Raw genomic sequence first — 19682 nt, 5'->3', positions numbered from 1 at the left:
CTAATGGGGCAGAGATGGTAATGCACATTATTTATTCAGTCCATAGGCAATATAAGGACCCAAATGGATTCCAGGATCCCTTGAAACAAAATAATTCCCCAATCCAACATGTGCATGCATGCATGCATGCACACATCTATACACACACACACACACACACACACACACACACCAGGGCTGGTCAAATGGGAAGAGAGCCTTGGCCAGGAAGACAGAGCTGCTGCCAAGGCCTGGAGCCTTCTGATGGGTGCCGGGAACTAGCTAGTGAACATGACCAGCCCCGCCCTCAGGGAGCCATGGGCTGGTAGAGGAGACAGTAGAAAACCCAACAACCTTGGTGTGACATAGACCAGCCCCAAAAGATGGAGACCCCTAGGAGGGCCACCCAACTCAGACCAGACAAAGGAGGGGAAGGCCACGCTGAACGTTTGAAGGGCAAGAGGGAGTCAGCTAGGCTAACTGGAGTGAAGAGTGGCTAAGGGCTTTCCTAGCAGAGGGAACAGCACATGCAGAGCTGCAGAGGTATAGAATGGTTCCGGGGAATGATGAGTTGGTCCAAAGAGCATCTGAAGTTGGCAAGAGGGAGAGCATGAAGGACGGAGAATCTGGGAGAGTGTTCTTCGCAGTGCATAAGAGCTGAGCTCCATCCTGAGGGCAATGGGGAGTCACTCGTAGAGGAAGAATACAGTAATCTTAATTGCAGAAAAATCACTTCATCTGCCTAGTGGAACAGACAGGGAGCCGAGTGTGACTGGTGCAGAGGGGAAGGTGGCCCAGGGGGGTGGGAGGCGGAAGTTCCCTTTGTCCATCTGTAAATGAGAATGTGGGCTTGGAAGGTTGCTGAGGACCCTGCCTGGTTCCACGGTTGAACTTGAAAGTATCATCTTCCCTTGGTCATCCTCCACTGTGCCAAGGTAGAGGGGGATGCGTAGGGGAGGACTGTCGGGCTCGGGGGCACTGTCTCCAGCGCCACCAGGCAAACGTGGGGCACCCTCTGGCCTCTCCCAAGACTCCACACCCTCCGCAACCCCATTATAATTCCCAGTAAACCCCACAACCTTGACCCATAACTGCCTGTTCCTCGTGTCTTCAATCTGACCGAGCACAGCCCTGTAGAGAGGCAGAGACAGACTCTGTCCCCTTAAACCCTATTTTCCAGCTGACATGTGATGGACGGTGGGATGACTGAGAGAATGTGTGTGATGCTGCAAAGACACGTGACAGCAAGACTCAGTGTGTGTTTCCAGCACGCTCGGCGTGCCTATTCAGCTCTGCGCCGAAGGACCACCGTGTGTGTCCAAGCTCGCCTGAAACCGTCCACTGCCACGGCAGCTGACGTGAGAGGTGGGCCAGGGGCACCTGCCTCACCCCATGCTGCTCCTGACCCATGGCTATCTTCCCCAGCACCTGTCACGCTTCCCCAGACCTACTTGCAGCCTGTCTCACTGGCCTGGGGGTACACAACTATCCCAATACCTTCCCCCCAGTGCCTGGCCTGCAAGCCTATCTCCGTCCCAGACACCTGCCATTCTCCACTGCTTCCTCAGTTAGCGTTCTTGCTGGCCCAGACTTTGTTTATTTGTAGTGGGATTTAATCTAATTGAGGACATTTTTAGCTCTCTACAATCTCATCCTCGGTTACCTATCTACGAACACTCAAGTGAGCTATAAAGTCAACTTGTTCCAAAGCTGCTCCTTCAGTCCCCTCTGTGTCACATCTAGAACAACAGACAGTTACGCTCATCATAATAGGATCCATGTAGAAATGGCCCTGCGTCCCAGAAACCCGGGCACCTTGGGTCTGTGGGTCTGTGTGCAGGCCCAGCCTTTGGTTCTGCCACTGGAATAGTCACTTCCCAGAGGAATCTTTTGGACATGCGCTCTCCCCGTTAGGAGCAATCCAAGTCTCCCAGGCCATCCTACTCTGCAGAAAGCTGCATGTGAGGCGAGAAGTCATCGGCCTCCGGTCATTGGGCCCTCGCCACCCCTGTGCAGTGGCTCTGATGATAAGCACATTAATAACTTAGCTTGGTTTCTCTCTTTTCCCCTGTACTGTGATCGGTGTGTGGAGGGCCCTCCTTTGAGCATGAATGAGACTATTTCCCAGTGAAGACATAGGCTGACCCTGCCAGTCACACTCTAGCCTATATGGGACCCTGCGTGGTAGGGCTCAGCCTGGACCGGGGGACAGGACTATGCAGAGGTCGGAAGCTGAGGCTGGGGCTCGACTTGTCCTCCCCTGCTCCTGGCACAGGCTATTATGAACACCAAGGGATCTTTGCCTCTGCTGCTGCCCAGAGCTGAGCCAAGGGCTCTAACTGTCCATTCAAGAGGCAGAGGACAGACCTGGCTGGGTGATCTGCACCTGGTACCTGCCAGTCAGCTAGCCCTGGAGAGAATCCAGGGCTCAACCCTAGGCTCAGTGCTCTCTGGCTCTCTGGCTCTGCCTTGGCAATGACAAAAGCATTCCTATGGAGGCTGGGGACACGGGAGCACACAAAGGCAGCCCAGCCCACCTCTTCCCCGCTGTCTGTTAGGGCATAGTGCTAGTACAGGGTGCTATCGGCCTTCTCTGGCAGCTTTGTTTCCGGTGGAGGCCAGCACAGGGGAGGACAAGACTAGTTCCCCTGGGACCTCCAGCCCAGCTGGGTCCGGGCCCCAGCTCCCCCTGCCCTCTGAAGATAGGGACAGGCAGCACACACTCACACACACTCGTACATCTTCCTCAGTCTCTGCATCTCATAACTCAGAGCCAGAGACTCTCAAGGCTGGCAGGAGCCTCAGAGAACATTTCACCCTTGGCCCCCCAAAGAGGGCAAGAATTGGGGTAACATGCAGGGAGAGTAGCCATAGAGGCAAGAGCAGAACCCAGCCTGAGTTTGAGGTGTACCACACATACCCAGGCCCTGTCTCCTGAGCCGGGACCTCTCCCCCACCCTCCCTGACCCTCCCCCAACTCAGCTGGCGTGAGCAGCTGGCCCACCTTGGGCAATCCCACTGGAGCCAGTACAAATTATGGAGCCAGCAGTCCTGAGTGGGCCTGGGCAGATTCCTTCTGATGATGTGTAGGTCCGGGATCCCTGGGTGGCTCAGTGGTTTAGTGCCTGCCTTTGGCCCAGGGCATGATCCTGGGGTCTTGGGATTGAGTCCCACGTCAGGCTCCCTGCATGGAGCCTGCTTCTCCCTCTGCCTGTGTCTCTGCCTCTCTCTCTCTCTCTCTCTCTGTGTGTCTCTCTCATGAATAAATAAAAATCTTAAAGAAAAAAAAAAGATGTGTAGGTCCTACACACACACACACACACACACACACACACACACACAGGCATGGAAAGCAGTTCAGGCGCCCAGGCCAAATCAAAAGGAACAGAAACAGGTTTTCACTTTACTTCCGCTCGAGCTCAGGGCAGTAAGACCAGGGTATTTGAAGTCCTCCAGATAATTCCAGCCAATTTCTCCCCTAGATCCCCCCCCCCCCCTTATTAAATGACAGCCCTGTCCGCTCCCCAGTCACCCGAGAGGGAGACCTGGTGCTCTGCCTGCCTCGGGCTTCCACTCGGCCTCTCCAGCCCCTCAGCGGGGCAGGTTGTGCTCGGGCCTCTCTCCCCCAGCCCCGCGGCCTGGTCCGCGCTCCCCGTCCAGGCCACGGGCTCTCACTAGACGCTCCACGGCCTCCCGCCGCCTCCAAGCCCCTCGGCTCCGATGCATTTCCGTCCCACAGGGCCACAGGGGCCTTTCTGGAGCAGGATCGGCACGCGGCCCCTCGGCCCCCAGCGCCCGGGCTCAGAGTGGAAGCTCGGCCCCGAGCCGCGGGCTGGGGCTCCGGGGTGGGGGGCGCTGCAGGGGCTCGTCGGCGCGCGCGGGGCGGGAGCGCAGTCGCGGCCCCTGGCGGCCCCGGGGACCTGCGAGCCTCGATCCTCGATCCTCCCTCGATCCTCGGACGAGCGGGCGCAGCGGACTGCGGGCGGGGCCGGGGTGGGGCCGGGGGGCCCCGGGGGCGCGGCGCGGGGGGGCGCGGGGGCGCGGGAGGCCGGGCCCCGCCCCCTGGCGCCGCCATTGGCCGCGGCCGAGAGCGGACCCGCGCTCCGCAGCTGCTCTCGGCGGGGTCCGCTGGGGCGCCCGGCGGTCGAGGCTGCGGGGCGGGCGGGCCGGGCGCGCACCCACGCTGGCTCCGGGTCGGCGCGCGGCTCCGGGGCGCGATGGACGCGGCGCTGCTGCACAGCCTGCTGGAGGCCAACTGCAGCCTGGCGCTGGCCGAGGAGCTGCTCCTGGACGGCTGGGGGCCGCCCGCAGAGCCCCAGGGTAGGCGCCCCGGCCCCGCCCGGCCCCGGCCCCGGCCCCGGCCCCGGCCCCGGCCCCGGCCCCGGCCCCGGCCCCGGCCCCGGCCGGCCCCGCTGAGCGCCTCTCCTCTGCGCCCCGCTCCAGGTCCCTACTCCTACTGCAACACGACCCTGGACCAGATCGGGACGTGCTGGCCCCGGAGCGCGGCGGGCGCGCTGGTGGAGAGGCCGTGTCCCGAGTACTTCAACGGCGTCAAGTACAACACGACCCGTGAGTGCCCCCCCCCCCCCCCCCACCCGCACCCCCGATCCTCGCGGCCCGACGCCCCCGGAAGAGCGGCTCAGCGAGCGGGACGGCTCGGGCCGGCGTCGGAGACCCCAGGGCGACCCCGGGGCGCAGGCGTCAAGGGCCGCTTCTCCGCGCGGGGCGCCCCCCGTGTCCCCGACCCCACCGCCGCTCCAGACCTCAGCCGGACGGGGACCGCCCCGAAGGGCAGAAGGGAGGGTTGCCTTCCCTTGAGGGCAAAGCGCTCTGCTCTACTCGGGGTGCCTGAAGTTCCACACCCCTTTGTTTAACCAGTGCTACTCACGCCACGGTTGGGGGCGCATATGCTCCGTTCCCACCCCCCCACCCCCCCACCCCCCACCGTGAGTGCCGCCATCAGACTCTACCAGAGAGGAAGGAGGGCAGGAGCCAGGAAAGATGGGGTGAGCCCTTGTGTTGGGTGGGCGCATGCAGAGCGTGGAGGGTTCTGGGCCAGAGCGTGTGGGTGTCACCGCATCCCTACCTGGATGTCCCAGACTGGCCCTCGGGGCTGTGAGTCAGGGCTCCTGGGCAGCGTTACTCCCACTGTCCAGGTAATGCGTCGTGTCTGAATCAGGACCACCCCCCATCTCCCAGAGAGCTGCGCCCTCCTTCCTCCTGGCACATCACTGGCTGCCTTGCCATTCTGGGGAAGGCGGTAGCAGGAGCTGCCGGAGTCACAGAGCATCCAGGTGGGGTAATTCAGTGGGGGTGGGGGTGGGGGAGAGTCTATGCCCCGTGGAAGGTCTGATGGGTGCTTATAAGTCTACAGGAGGCAGTATGCACTGGCCCACCTTGACCGGCCACTCACATCTCTAGCCCCACCCCACCAGCAGAGAGAGGTCCTCCCGAGACCCTCAGGCCGGTGGGGGCTGCTTATCTGAGGCCCCTCTTCCTGGAATCATCATAGCAACCTCTCTCGGCAGGTCTGTGTCTGAAGAGCAGCACAGCTCTCCCATCACGCGCGCGCGCGCGCACACACACACACACCCCTGTCCAAACTCTCAGAGCTGAGGCTTTCATTAAAAGTGATGGTTAGAGAGCAAAATAGCTGTGCCTGCATCTGATGCTAAGCAGCACTCCCTTGTCTGCATCAGTGGAGGACTCCGGTGAGCCCGGGGAAGAGCCCTGCTCTGAGGAGTCCAGCAGCAGAGGTGCTCCTATTGAAGTGGGTGGTAGAGGTAGGAGAACGGCTGAGGAAGATTTCTGCATTATCTGAGGATGTGCTTAGATTAAAACAGATCTCTCTGGGAGGAAGTGAGGTCCCTGATCCAGGACGTGGAAAAGCAGAAGGAATGGTTTCCATGCTCCTTTCCAGGCCTGAGATTATAAAACTTCACTTTTAGGGTCCCGTGAGCTGGATCACAAGATTATAGGATCTCTGGTTCAGACTGGGCCTGGGGACAAAGGGCCAAGTGAGGTGATGAGGCATCTCAACCCCATAGCCGTGGACCTAAGGGAACTCTGCTCTGGTTCCTACCTCAGCCTCCTGTTCTCCCCACCAACCTGGAGCTCCCCGAAGGCAGGGCCTGGGTCTCTTCTTCAGAGCAGAGCACAGTGTTTCTTTAATCAGTTTATTAATCAGCTACTATGTGCCAGCCACCCCACTGTCATTGAGGCCCTCTGGCTCATGATTGCAAGAGACAAGAGAAGTACAGAGTGATGAATGCCCCGATGCAGGAGAGCAAGGGGGTTGTAGGCTGGGGGAAGGGGTCAGGCGAGACAGGGAAGACTTCCCAAAGGCGGTGCTGGAGCACATACCAAATCATGTCATATCAAGCGAGAGGCTGAGGTCAGGGCGCCACTGAGGTTGGCAAATATAGTGCCAATTAACTCCTGGTATCTAATGAGCAATTTTCTTCATTTAGACCAAAGTGCTGCCCACACTATAGCTGCTGGGGAACAGGAGCATGGGGTGCTGGGAGCACTGCCATTAGCCAGTGCGGCCAACTCAGGTGGGAAGAGCAGAGAAGCTAATGGCAGCGGAAATGTGGTGATTGTTCCCCCTGCCCTGCCTCCTCCTGGCCACTGCTTCCTCTCGCCCTGTTTGTCTTTTTGGTGGGAGCACGCAGAGAGGAAGACAGCTCCTCTGAGAAGCCTTGGGGAAAAGGAGCAAGGGTCTGGCTCCTCTTCCAGTTTTGCTCTGCTACAGCCAAACCCCCACTGAAGCCTCATTCTTTAGAGGGCCGCATTCCCGGGGCTAGATAGCCCAAGTCGTTAGGCCCGTGAACTTTCTTCCACTCAGCTGAGCACAGAGAATCTGCCACAAAGCTACCAAGCGTGGATCATAGTCCGGGTGCCAGCTGCCACGGAGAGAGCCTTGCACACGTGGTCCCACTCATCCCCACCTCCTGAGATATATACTGCTTTTATGCCCATATCACGGACAGGAAAACTGAGGCTCGGGAATCCACAGCCCTCACTCTTAATCACAGGGCAATACTGTCCTCCAGAAGAGACTCTGCTTAGGGATAGTTTTTTTTAAAAAGATATTTTATATATTCATGAGAGACACACACACACTGAGGCAGAGACACAGGCAGAGGGAGAAGCAGGCTCCACGCAGGGAGCCCGACATAGGACTCCATCCCTGGTCCCCAGGATCACACCCTGGGCTGAAGGTGGCGCTAAACCGCTGAGCCACCGGGCTGCCCTTGGGGATAGTTTAAAGGGACAGAAGAAGGACTCGGTGCCTCCACCCTGCAGGATGGAGGGCGGGGCTGAGCCCCCTGAGCTGGACTTCTGGGGACAGGTGGGATTTTAGGTGGGGACAGGTGAAAGTGTTAACAGGCATATGGGAGAAGATGGAATCGTGCTTTGTGGCTCGGGACTGGTGAGTGTTGCAGGGCACGTAGGAGGAGAAAGAAACAGATGAGAGCACACGGGTGGATGTTGGTCAGATGGAGCAGGGCATTGCCGAGGACCTCGCCTCCGTGCGGGAGGGAGCCTGGGGCAGAGGGGTTCAGCTTTGGGGCGCAGGGCCTCTACAGACAGGAGGAGGGGTTAGGAGGCTACTGCTCCTGACCCAAGGCAAATGGAGATGGGGGGCGGGGGAGAGGGGGGTGGGCCAAGGAGGGGACAGATGCAGGAGACCTTGGGTACATGGAATGCACAGGACTGGGATGGGATGGGGACACGGGAGGAGTCCGGGATGACACCTGGAAAATGCTGAGCATAGGTGGGGATATGTCGTCCCTAGGGAAATGAAAGGGACGTCTGAGGGCAGATGTCCATCCAGCACGCAGTTGGCTGCAAGGGGAAAGCCCGGGAGCACCTCCTGCTAGGGGCAAGGCATCCTTCGGTGCCGTGCGTGGTCAGCTAGCTGCCGCAGGGGGCAGGTTTGGAGGCCTTCAGAGCCTTGATAAGTTCCATCCACCAATAGAGACTATTTCCAGATGCAGGACAGGCAAGGGAAGGGTTGGGACTTGTCCATGACCACACACGCTCGTCCCTGCAAAACCACGATCAATGTCAGTGTGTCCAAGTTCCCTCCAGGCTCTCCCCACCACCCACGCTTCTCTGGCCCAGGCTCCATGTGTCTGTGCTGTCCTTTGACCTGCATTAACGCATTGATCAGCGCGCTGACCGTTTAATGGAGACGTGGTATTTGTCCTCCTATTGCACGTGGGGAAATGGAGGCACAGAGAAAAATTGACTTTCTGAAAGTCACACAGCTTGTGACAGAGTAGGGATTCTGACTCTCAGAAAGCAAGTGTGCTGGCTTCAACAGAGAAGGGGTTAGCTGCAAGGATATCAAGGAGTTGTGGAATCACTAAGAGGGCTGGAGAACCGGGTCTGGGGCCCCCAGCCAAGGGCTCAGGGCAGAGCTGGCCCAGTGAGGGGACCTCAGTCCCCCTGAGTCAGACCTGGCTAATGGATGGGCCACAGTCCTGCTGCCCACACTGCCCAGGGTGCCGGAGCTTTCTTGCAGTGGCTGCCAGGAGGCTTTCTGCCTGTCTCCACTTTAGGGACCGCCCCCCCCCTCCCAGCTCACTCAGGCCCCTAGTGGAGGCAAGTGCATCTGACAGGGTGGGAAAATGTGGGGGGCTCTAGGTCACACACTCTGGGTGGGGACCTGGAAGCTGAGGACTTGGCAGTTCCGGGACAGGAGGGGGCATCTGCCTCCCCCCAGGTTTCTCTGAGCCCATAGAGGATGCAGGTGCAAATTCTGGGCCACTCCAAAACTATCATAATGAAAAAAACAAAACAAAACAAAAAAAAAAACAAAACTATCATAATGTCTGGAGCAAGTCTGATCCCCTTCCTGAGCCTCAGTCTCCCCGTCTGCAAGGAGAAGGGAAATGGATGAATCCAGAGTAGGCAATATACTCCATTTCCTCCCACCTCCCACTCCCCTGTGCAGGCTCTGAGCCCATGTCTGCGTGTGCCTGTCTGTGCGTCCCCGTGTCTGTCTCTGTCTGTCTCTCTGTATGGCTCCCTCCTTGTCTTTGGATGTATTTTCTGTTTCCTTCTACGTGTCTGTCTCTGTCCAGCTTCTCTCTTGTTTTCTATCTGCAGGCTCTCTCCCTCCTGCCCTCCCTCATTCCTCTTCTCCAGCTGTCTTCCTCCCTCCATTTCTCCCTTCCCCCTCTCCCTCCCCTCCCCTCCCTCCTCCCTCAATCCTTCCGTCTCTCCCTCCTCCCATCCCTCATTTGATCCTGCCTGCCCCAGCACCTCCTCCTGCCAGGCACCTCCTCCCACCCACTCCTGCAGGCCCTCCTGGCTGCAAGGGGAAGTCCTGCTCCCTCCTGGACATGGCTCATTTTCCTCCTGCGGAATTACTAAGCCCAGCGCAGTTCAGCCTCAGTCTCTGGCTCTCAGGCTCCCCCCTCCCCATATCCTGTTGGCAACTACTGGGCTCATGTGTACTGAGGCATCTGCCGGGACCAGGGGAAAAAAAGACACCCCACCTGACCTAACCCCTTGGAGAGGTCTGGGGGTGCCTACTTCTCAGAACCCCACTTTAGAAACATGCTGAAGCACTGTCTGTGTTGGAAACACAAACTGAGGGGTCCCCAGCCAGAGGTATCTTCCCATGGGGTCTGTCTGTGCAGAAATCCCCTCTTCAGCACTGAGGGGACCTGGTAATAGGAAGGGCTGAGCCCTCCCTTCAGAGAACCCCAGGCCTACTTCAAGACCAGACTCACCCAAACCAACAGTCAGGGATTGGAAAGAGGGGCTTGGTGGGCACTGGGACATTCCTGGAAAGCTTCCTGGGGGGAGGTGGGAGTGATTCTTGAAGGTCTTGAAGCGGTAGAGTCATATTTGTGTGGTATGAGGGCATGAGCCTCAGGGAGGGTTCCAAATAGAGCCTCCCCTCTGGGCTGAGGAAGTAGAAGCTGGGAATGTAGAAACTCAGGTCTACATTCTCAGTCCCCAGTGAGACCCGTTGGTATTCTGAGACCTTGCCCTGAGGCCCAGGGGCAAGGAGTTAATAACCCTGTGTCAGGGTGGTTTTGGTGCTGGGAGAGAGAGAAAGTGGGCTGTGCCTGGCCGTCACTCAGGGTTTGGCTACGAGGAGGAGGAGGGAAGAGAGAGTAGAGTGGATACTCCTCTGGCCATCTGCATGCTCCAGAGCTCCCCAGCTGCAGGGCTTTCTGTTGGAGTCCAGCCCTCCCCTCCCCTCTGCTCCCCTGCTGCTTAGGGGTGGAGGATGACTGGCCCAGAAAGGAAAAAATACTTGCCCAGGGTCCCTCAGAAAGCCAGAGCACAGAATGGCCTCTGCTGGCTGAGAGCTCTTGGCCCTTGCTCTAGGATTTCTCCGCCTCTGCAGGGATAGGCCTAGGCGGCCGAGAGGCATGATGGTCCACCTGCCTGAGGAGGACCCTTCATCTCAGAGAGGACCAGAGGTGCAACCACTCCTGATCCCCCTCCCTCTCTTACAGGAAACCTCCAGCTGCTTACTGGTCTGTTTCCTGCCCAGGCTTACCTCTTATTGGGTTGGTGAGAGGATTGCCCTCTTCTTACTGGAAACAAGCTCTTCAAACATGCGGAACACCTGAGCCGTCCCAGGGCTTCTGTTCTAGAGGGAAAGAGAGAAAGACACTTTTTTTTTAAGATTTTATTTACTTAGTGCACTAATGGGCAGAAGGCAGAGGGAGAGAGAGAATCCCAAGCAAGCTCACGCCCAGAGTAGAGCCCAACGCAGGGCTCGATCTCACAACCCTGAGATCAATCATGACCTGAGCTGAAATCAAGAGTCGAATGCTTAACCACCTGAGCCACCCAGGTGCCGAGAGAGAGAGAGAGAGAGAGAGAGAGACAGAGACAGAGACAGAGACAGAGACAGAGAGACAAAGAGACTCTTGAAAAGAGCTCTCTGATAATTGCTCTTAAGTGAAATAGCACAGTCAAGATTATAAGACACATGGGAGTAGGTTGATTCCAAGAGGAGGGAAAGTAAGCTGGGAAGACTTCCCAGAGGAAGTGTTGTTGTATAGGGCCTTATAAAATTGGACCAGTGAGCGATCGCTGGGTGGCGCAGCGGTTTAGTGCCTGCCTTTGGCCCAGGGCGCGATCCTGGAGATCCGGGATCGAATCCCACGTCGGGCTCTCGGAGCGTGGAGCCTGCTTCTCCCTCTGCCTGTGTCTCTGCCTCTCTCTCTCTCTCGCTCTCTCACTGTGTGCCTATCATAAATAAATTTTTAAAAAAATTGGACCAGTGATGTGCCCACTGGAGGGTAGAGGGAGTGGAGGCATGAAGGCTTTGAATGCCAGTCCAGGGCATGGGCCGCAATTCTGCTGGTGTTAGCGCTCCCAGCCGCTTATCCATAGCCCCGTGGTGCAGGAACAGATATTCTGGTGCAACGCTGCTTGATTTTCAGGATGGGCCTTTGAAATCTAAATCCAGGCTGGCTGAGAACTCTAACCTTCCCCTCCCCCTCTTCTCCCTCCTAGCTCAGTATAGTTAGAGCTGCAGCACTCTTTCCTGCCCTCCCCACCCCCAAGCAACCACCTGCGGAGTCTGGAACCCCACAGCAAAGCCCCACCCCCAGTGACTCTCAGGGACCATCCCCAAAGGCCCATCGAAACCAGGTGCTCCAGAGTCTGGTGGGGAGCTCCTGTCACACACCTGCAGGGGTGCAGGTTGGGGTGAGGGAGAGCAAGAGGAGCCCTGGTCCCTGGATCTAAGTCCTGGCTGTGCCCTGAGTCACTGAGTGATGGGAGAGGTCCCCCTCATCCAAGTCCCAGTGCTCTCATCTGTGTGAGGGGGACAGAAAATATGGTGTCCCCATGAGGTGCTGTGAGGCCTCGTGAGGTTCCTGTGGACAGCTGGAGTGTTGTCAGCAGGGGGAGTAAAGAATAAGGCCCAGAATAAGGATGATGATGATGATGAGATGATGATGATGATGTCTTTGAGGGTCCTGGTCATGCCAAGGATGGTTGGCCTCTTTCTGGGCGGTGTGCCCTCTGTCATCTCTGAGCCACTGCAAGTCTGTGGCCCTTGGATGGTAGTGTGGGAGGGAGCAGTCTGTCTACACCCGGAGGGTCTGATCCCCAAAGGCCTCTGGAGCGAGGTAAAGAGAAGATCTGCCAGCCAAAGATGTCTTCACCCCACATTACTTCACAGCAACTATGGTTGAAAGCCTGTTCTAATTCTGGCCAGGCCACTGACTGCTTATGTCACTGTTGGGCAGGCCTTTCTCTTCTTTGGGGCAGGTGGGGGGTGAGCTTGATGAGTCTCGTGGTCTCCCAACCCTGACGTTCCTCCACTCCACAGCAGTCTATGGCTCAGGGGTCCCCCATTTGTTCGCCTTCTCCTGTTTCCCTGTGCTGGCCACAGACCGGCGTCATGGCGACAAGCCCATTGAGCGTTGCTAGGGATGACTGGAAGGAGGAAGCCCCGCACAATAGAGGCTGGAGGTGGGGGGTGGTAGGCACCTCCTCCCACTTGCGCCAACCCTGGGGAGGGCCGTGATCTCACACTGTGAGTGGATTCCAGTCACACCTCTTCCTTGTTTCCTGGGCCCAGTATGGGCTAAATTAAACTGCTCTGTACCTCCTTGACTCAGTTTCCCCAGTGTCTACTGTAAGTATAGACATTTACCCCTGCCATGCCTCCTTGAGGATGATGGGAAGGCATCATGAGTGAAAAGTCCTTTGGAAATCAAGAACTGAGGGTTTTTGGAGGCCCCAGTGGACAGTTGGGGCCCCAAGAGCAGTGTCCACACAGCACTGAAGAAATGGTTAGGAGTTCCCTGTCTCTCATCCCAGATGTCATAAGCAGCTGGCTCTGGGAGGCCCTTCCCAACCTGATGTTTGTGTTGATGCTGGCAGATTTCCCATCTCTCAGCCCAGCATTCCTTCTAGGTCAAGGTGGTTCGAAGCTTGGAGGAGCATCACCAGCTGCCACCCCCACCACCAATGGGCTGGGATGGGACGAAGACAGGAAATGTTCCAGCTGGGCCCCGGAGCAGGCCAGCCCTAGTTAGCTGCAGCAGCATCTGAGCAATGCAGGAGTTTTAGCTCAGGGACAAGCACCTTGTTTGGGAAGCTCAGGGGAATGATGCTATTGGCACCATGACTGTGCCACGCTTCCCCAAGTGGTATCTTCACTGGAGGCAAAAAGCAATTCATCAGGCCCTACAGCATTCATGGCCTTGTCCAGGCAGGCGAGATTTTTTTTCCATAAAAGATAAGAAAGATGACCCAAGACGAAGGGCAAAGGTTTCCCAGCAAGGCCTCAAGCCAGACAGGAAGGACATGGCTGTATCTGGAGTAGCCCAGCTCCCAGGACAGGTTGGTGAGGGGACGGAGAGTGGGAGACCTGGCCCCTCAGGCATTTTCTGTCCTGGGGATCTGGACGTGAAGTGGCCAAGACACTGCGGAAGTGGCACAAGGTGTTGGGTCTTCTGGAACAGACTGTGGCCGGGTGACCCCCGACATGTCACAGTCCTTTTTGGGCCCCTGTGGACCAAATGAGGGAGAAGCTGCCTCGCCCTCTTAAATTCCCAAGAGGATGCCTGCTGATTCAGTTTCCAGCTTGCTTTCCTGGGAACAGTCAAGGCTTTCTTGCCTGGAATCTGTAGGATGCTTGCCCGCAGGTTTACTGTTTCATACTGACACCCCTACTTCATGTGGGGTTGTACTTACAGTGGCAGCCTCCCCGTGGCCTTTGTAGGAAGACCCTGGGTGCCTCCTGCCTGTGTGACTGTTGTGCATTTGCTGTGCAGCTTGGCAGAGCCTGGGTGCCTCAGGGTGGCAGACTGCCTTCTTGGCCCACTCTGTGCCTCTCTCCTCACTCAGAGTTCCCTAGTCGCGCAGCCAACAGCACCACCTCAGTCCGTCCTGAGCCCCTTGTCTGCTCCCCTCTGTGTAGCTCTCAGGGAAGGGCCAGAGGATAAGGCGACCTAAGCCTCCCACCCTCCCAAGGGTGGACTAGGAGCAGCGAGCAGTGGAACCCTCAGGGAACTGGAGCAGCCTTGGAAGCATCCAGAGGAGCTGGGCCTTGAAAGAGGGTCACAAATTAGTGTGATCTTCTTGGACTGGGTGCAGGGCCCTGGGCTGAATGCAGGGTGGGAAGGCGGTGTTTCAGGAGCTCTCCAAGGTGCCGGCAGGTGCACGCCCCGTGGGGAGCAGGGAGCCCTATCCTTCTGTCCGCAGTGCTGAAAGGTCCTGTCCCCCGCAGTGACCTCATTCCTTCAGTAAATATTGCTTCTGGTACCTTCCCACCTCCCTGCCAGCCAGCACCTCTTGCCCTAACTTCATGTCATTCCCCCCACCCCGCCCCAGATATCCAGTGACCATTCTGCTGCCCCTCCACCAGTCCCACTCACTCCCCATGCCCGACCTGGGTCTTACACTCTCCCCCGTAACGTCCATCCAAAAATGGTCCCTCCTGGTCCCTGTCTCCCAAGCCTTGTCAGTTCGACTATCAGAGAAAGAAGTGCCAACCCAGGGAGCACTTGGAAGTGATATAGGGATGTTTGGAGTTGTCACATGGAAGATTGAAAAGTCCTACACAGCAGCTACTTGACCTACGTGAGATGCCGATCACATCTTTGCAAAAGGATGTACATTACTCTTACTGAGAGGAGAAACTGAGGCCAAGAGAGAAGAGACTTCGCTAAGGTCACTTAGCCAGCCAGCCAGCCAGAGACAAGATTACAGCCAGAATATCAGTCCCCATCTTCTCCCAACCAGGCTTCTGAACCACTTAGGTGACTGCCTGAACCAGGAACTCCTATCAAGAAGGGGCATCCGAAAGAGGGAAAGACCATTGTAATGCGGACTTTGGACAGGACAGGGCCACTTTGGGGGAAGAGACCTGGCATGCTGCTGGGAAGAGGGACCAGGATTCCTAGGCCACAGAGCCCTGGAAGAAAGGATCCTGCTTGCATCATCCTGCCATCGTCATCCAGACCCTAATGCCCCCAGCAGGCCACACCGCACACCGTAGGCATCGATCTTCGGCAGGGGCACTTGTGTTGCTGTGGTAACAGGCACTCCCTTCACTGCATCCAGCCCTGCGATTCTGGTCTAGCCACCTGCCCTCAGACTTTCCCAGATGGGGGGGACTCCTCTGTCTTACTCTCTCCTGTCCAAAGCTGTGCTTGAGGGCACAGTGTCCTCATTAGCCAGCTCCCCCGAAGAGGTGGGCACATCTGTCTTCCAGTCCTCTGGTACCTACAGTTCTATAGCCAGAAACTCATCTCCAGGCACGACTGGGCCCCCAGAGGGAAGCCCCTTCCACCACCCATCCCACATCTCAGACCCTGCTTTCCAAGGTTTTGGCACATCTGAGTTGGTTTGATGCAGCCCATGAGTACCTGATGGCTAATTCCTAGGGAGGATTCAGAGACTCCCATATGGTCTCTGCCTATCTGTCTGTCCCCAGGAAGCTTAAATTCAGTAGCAAAGGGAAAAAAAAGAAAAAAAAAAAAAAAGATCAGGCCCCAAAAGATGGAACCCATAGTGAGTTAAGGCAAATGCTCTAAAATTGATTTTTGGTTTTCAGACTATGGGTCATAGCACAATAGTGGATTGCGAGGTCGGTTTAGTGAGTCATGACCAGCATTTATATATAAAATAAATAGAATTCATTAGAATAGAATAGGAAGAAAAATAACATAGCTGTGGTCAAGATAAGATTTGCTTTGTGACACTGGCCTCATTAATGTAGGGCGTGTGTGGGGTGGAGGTAGGGGGGGTGTTGGGGGGGTGTACTGGATTGTGACACCAAATGGATGTGTTGGTGTGGTTCAAGGACAGTAGAATGTGAAGGCCCATGTTTCAAGAGATGGCAAGACCTAGAGGAGGCATTTAGAGGAAAAAAAGAAGAGATTGCTTAAATGCCTAGGGTGCTGGGGAAGCCTTCCGGAGATGGCACTTGAGTTATGAGCTGTGGTTTAGAAGATAGGTAAGAGTTTGTCAGGAGCCATGGGTGAGAGCGAGGAGGGTGCTTCAAGGGGTGGTTCAGCACAGAGCCAGCTCTGAGCCAGGCCTGCTAGGGTCAATATCAAGTGCCGTGTGGAGTGATGGCAGGAGGCGGCTGGATTCCAGAAAAAGAAAGCCAGGAGACAGAATTCATATAATTTGGCACCCCCGAGGGCATTGACCTGAGGGACTAGAAAGGTCTCAGATTTGCAGCTTCTCTGTCCTGACTCCCTCCCATCCCCAAGCCCACTCCATGGTTGGTAGCATCACGGGAGATCATGCTTGGGAAAGTATTCGTGTCCTTGGGTAGCCCCGCACTGATCAGTGAGACCAGACTCATACACCTGAACAACTTAGGTCAGGTTATGAGCAAGGGATGAAGTGTGAGGCTTAGGCTAGCAGGGCTCCGGGGTGGGCTGAGGGAGTCATGAGAGAGAAATCTGTGAGATGGGAGCAATCAAAGAGGCCTTCCTGAAGGAAGGGGCTTAGCAATGAACTTCAGGAAAGCTGGATAACATCTATGAACACGTCCCTAGAAGGTAAATGTCCTGCCCTTTGAACCAGTCGGGATCAGGGGTCCAACTGGACCCTAAACCCCTATCAGTGATCCATTGTTCATTTTATAAAAGGTCCAGCCCTCCCAAAGTCCCTTTACGTGGGTCCTTTCGACTCACCCTGCACTCTGTCGTTTATCTCAGTAAATCACTAACCCTAAGCATCAAATTCTCCTAGCACATAATCTTTCTGTAGTGACACTGAAATGCACTTAGGTGACCTTCTCCTTCTGAGGAAGGAGAACACCTGAGCGGATGTGGGTGCCGTGGTGAAGGGCAGGGAGCCGGTGTGCTCACGTCGGGGTCTGAATCGCTAGGGCTCCCACCAACCAGGGCCAGGGCGGCAGCAACACGCCGGTTGACAACCCGGGATTTGAAAAATCGAGGAGCTCGGAGCACCAAATTAAAAAACAATTAAGCTAATAGAATCTCCCCCCCTTGTTTCTGCTCCTCAGCAAGTGCTCCCTTAATCCCATTGCTTTGAACTCACTGTCAGCGCAACAGAAGTGGGTTGTTGTTTTTTTTTTTTTTTTTTTTTTTTAAGTAACTTAATTATTTCAGAACACAACTGTTTCCAAAAGCAATCTAAGGCTCCCCCTCCAGCTCTGTGACTTTGTGCTCCGGGAGCTCTTTATTTTTATTAGCTTTGTATTATTATACATCTAACATCAACCAGAAGGAAAACCCACCAACAACCGCCCATTAGCCCAAAAGCCCAGTACCAATCACCCCCAAATCACGGATCTTTCAGAATTTGTAGTGAACTGGGGCAGGTCACCTAATGCGCTAATGGCACAAATCAGAGGCTGGCAAAGGCTCTGGAATTCTCAGGTGAGAAGGGTTCCTCCTGGCGAGAGCCTTGAGGGTGGGCCACCTGGAGGTGGTGGCCTAGGACCCTGGACTGACAGACAAGCTGGGATTTCAGGAAAGGTAAGCATGAGCCTTCTGTGACCCTCCTGCCTGCCCTGCCCAGGGGACCTGCGCTCCTGCATGTCCCACGTGGGTGCTCTGAAGCGTCTCGGTGCATACCCTGCTCCCATCAGACACCGAGAGACACCACACAGGCCCTCCCGGGCCGCCACAGCTCGAGGTTGGCACACACCCCGTTTCCCCGAGTGTCCCTCCTTCCTGTGTGCCACTGCTCAGGGGCCAGGGCTTACAACGCGCAGCCAGAAGCCAGACCTTCGGGATTTGCATCCTGCCTCTACTTCTTCTCACCTGTGTATCTTTTGACCAGTAGGTTAATCTCTTTGTGCCTCAGTTTCCCCTTCTGGAAAATGGGTTACTGTTAATCATGGGGTTGCTGGAGGGATGGAATGGACGAGCGTACCTAAAGGGTTTGAAAGTCTGGTCTGGTAAACACCCACTCTGAATGGTATAGCTGTTGTTAAAACAGAAGTGTTAATGCTGGTGGGGAAAAGTATGGATCGCATCGGTATAAAATGAGAGAAGAATGGAAATTATTCAGAGCGCCGAAGGCAGCAGATCTTCAGCCACAACCCAGGGCTCCAAGGCAGGTTCAGTTTCGAACAAAATTAAAGAAAGTACACAAATTGCTCATCAAAGATTGTATCCAAAATGGGTTTTATCATGCCTTTGAGCTACCATGTGCGGTAAGCCTTTTGCACTATTTTTTTTCTTTAAATATTTTATTTATTTATTCATGAGAGACAGAGAGAGAGAGAGAGAGAGAGGCAGAGGGAGAAGCAGGCTCCATGCAGGGAACCTGATGTGGGACTTGATCCCTGGTCTCCAGGATCACACCTTGGGCTGAAGGTGGCGTAAACCGCTGAGCCACCCCCAGGCTGCCCCATAATTTTCAAGTAAATGTCTTTCACATGAACTTTTATTTTTTTTTATTTTTGTTTTTTTTCTTTCTTTTTTTTTTTTTTTTCACATGAACTTTTAAATGTGTGTTGTGTTTCCTGGCCCAGAGAGGCTGAGAAGTATGAACCTTGTCCTGTGGGCACCAGGGAGCCAGAGAGTGATCTGGAGGAGGGGAGTGACCTGCCTCATGGTGCTTGGCCTCTTTTGTAGGGAATGCCTACCGGGAGTGCTTGGAGAATGGGACGTGGGCTTCACGGATCAACTACTCACAGTGTGAGCCCATTTTGGACGATAAGGTGAGTGGCCCCACCTGCCCCAGCTGTGGTCCTTGTACAGGTATCAGGCCTCAGGTCGAGCACAGAGGATCCCAAGAGTGACAGAACCAGGCCTCGTGCAACCCAACCACACCTTTTTGCACTGCTTCCCCTGCCTCCGTGTCCTGTCCTCTGCTCAGTGACACCACAGTAGAGAAGGGGGACTCACCTTTGGGAGAGCTCTGGCTAACAGAGGACACAGCCAAGATGGCATGTGACACAAGAAGGGGAAGACGGTATGACCGGTGTCCCAACATCGAACGGGCTGTGTGACTTCCTTCCTCCCCTGGGCCTCAGCTGCTCCATTGAGCTTTCTGATTCTATGAGTCCACATGGAAACAAGCACAGCCTCCAGAAGGGTGGGACCCGTGGGCATCTGGGTCCTGCTCGGACCTCAGCAGCACCCTTGCTCTGGAACTGGGCCCCACGCTGCCTGCAGTGCCAGCCTCCTCCCCGCTTTTAAAAATTTATTAAAGATTTTATTTATTCATGAGAGATGCAGAGAGAGAGGCAGAGACCCAAGCAGAGGGAGAAGCAGGCTCCTCACAGGTCTCCCGATGTGGGACTCGATCCCGGGACTCCAGGATCACTCCCTGAGCTGAAGGCAGGCGCTCAACCACTGAGCCACCCAGGCATCCCCAGCCTCCTGCCCCTTGAAGCTACACTTCATTCCTGACCCAAACTGCCATAGCCCACCTCTACCCTCCTCCCCATTCACCCATTACAGCCCCCAGTGAGGCTGCGACTTTCCCCCAGAAAGTCCAAGTTCAGAGGAAAAACGTGTAGCTACCCTGAGAAGGCGATGCTACAAAATGTGAGCCAGAGGGGGTCTGCAGTGGGGCCACAGCAGTGGCCAGTGGGATGGGCCATAAAGAAGGAGGCTCCCGCCAGACCGCTGCCCTCCCGTCTCCACCGACAGCCTCTCTGAGCAGTGGCAATCCGCAGTGGGCATGGGGTCGGGGGCAGCGTCGCGGAGATCACGAAAAGGAGACCAGCTTTTGTGTGGCGTTAATCTTGTTCTTAACTTCTC

General features: G+C 56.0%; 1 protein-coding gene and 1 long non-coding RNA gene across 7 annotated transcripts in view; one reads left to right on the top strand and one right to left on the bottom strand.

The window, feature by feature from the left end:
- The window catches only part of CRHR2 (corticotropin releasing hormone receptor 2), a 47441-nt gene that overhangs the window by 11664 nt on the left and 16095 nt on the right, over window positions 1–19682 (top strand). For 3 of the 6 annotated variants that reach the window (XM_038557233.1, XM_038557237.1, XM_038557232.1), the window contains exons 3-4: window positions 4423–4548; window positions 18549–18634. In XM_038557233.1, the coding sequence (XP_038413161.1) occupies window positions 4423–4548; window positions 18549–18634 (212 nt within the window). Of the gene's footprint in view, window positions 1–1159; window positions 1345–4163; window positions 4300–4422; window positions 4549–18548; window positions 18635–19682 lie in introns of those variants that run through there. The other 3 variants (XM_038557236.1, XM_038557235.1, XM_038557234.1) reach the window with 2 other exon arrangements.
- On the bottom strand, window positions 7100–12379 carry LOC102153651. The gene is made up of 3 exons (XR_005369669.1): window positions 11654–12379; window positions 10511–10603; window positions 7100–8032 (listed from the first exon to the last, which is right to left on the bottom strand). It is a non-coding gene; the product is annotated as an uncharacterized LOC102153651 (long non-coding RNA).

This window comes from Canis lupus, chromosome 14 (genome assembly GCF_011100685.1).
Source record: "Canis lupus familiaris isolate Mischka breed German Shepherd chromosome 14, alternate assembly UU_Cfam_GSD_1.0, whole genome shotgun sequence".
NCBI classification, from domain to species: Eukaryota; Metazoa; Chordata; class Mammalia; order Carnivora; family Canidae; genus Canis; species Canis lupus.
This window is presented reverse-complemented; position numbering and strand designations above follow the sequence as displayed.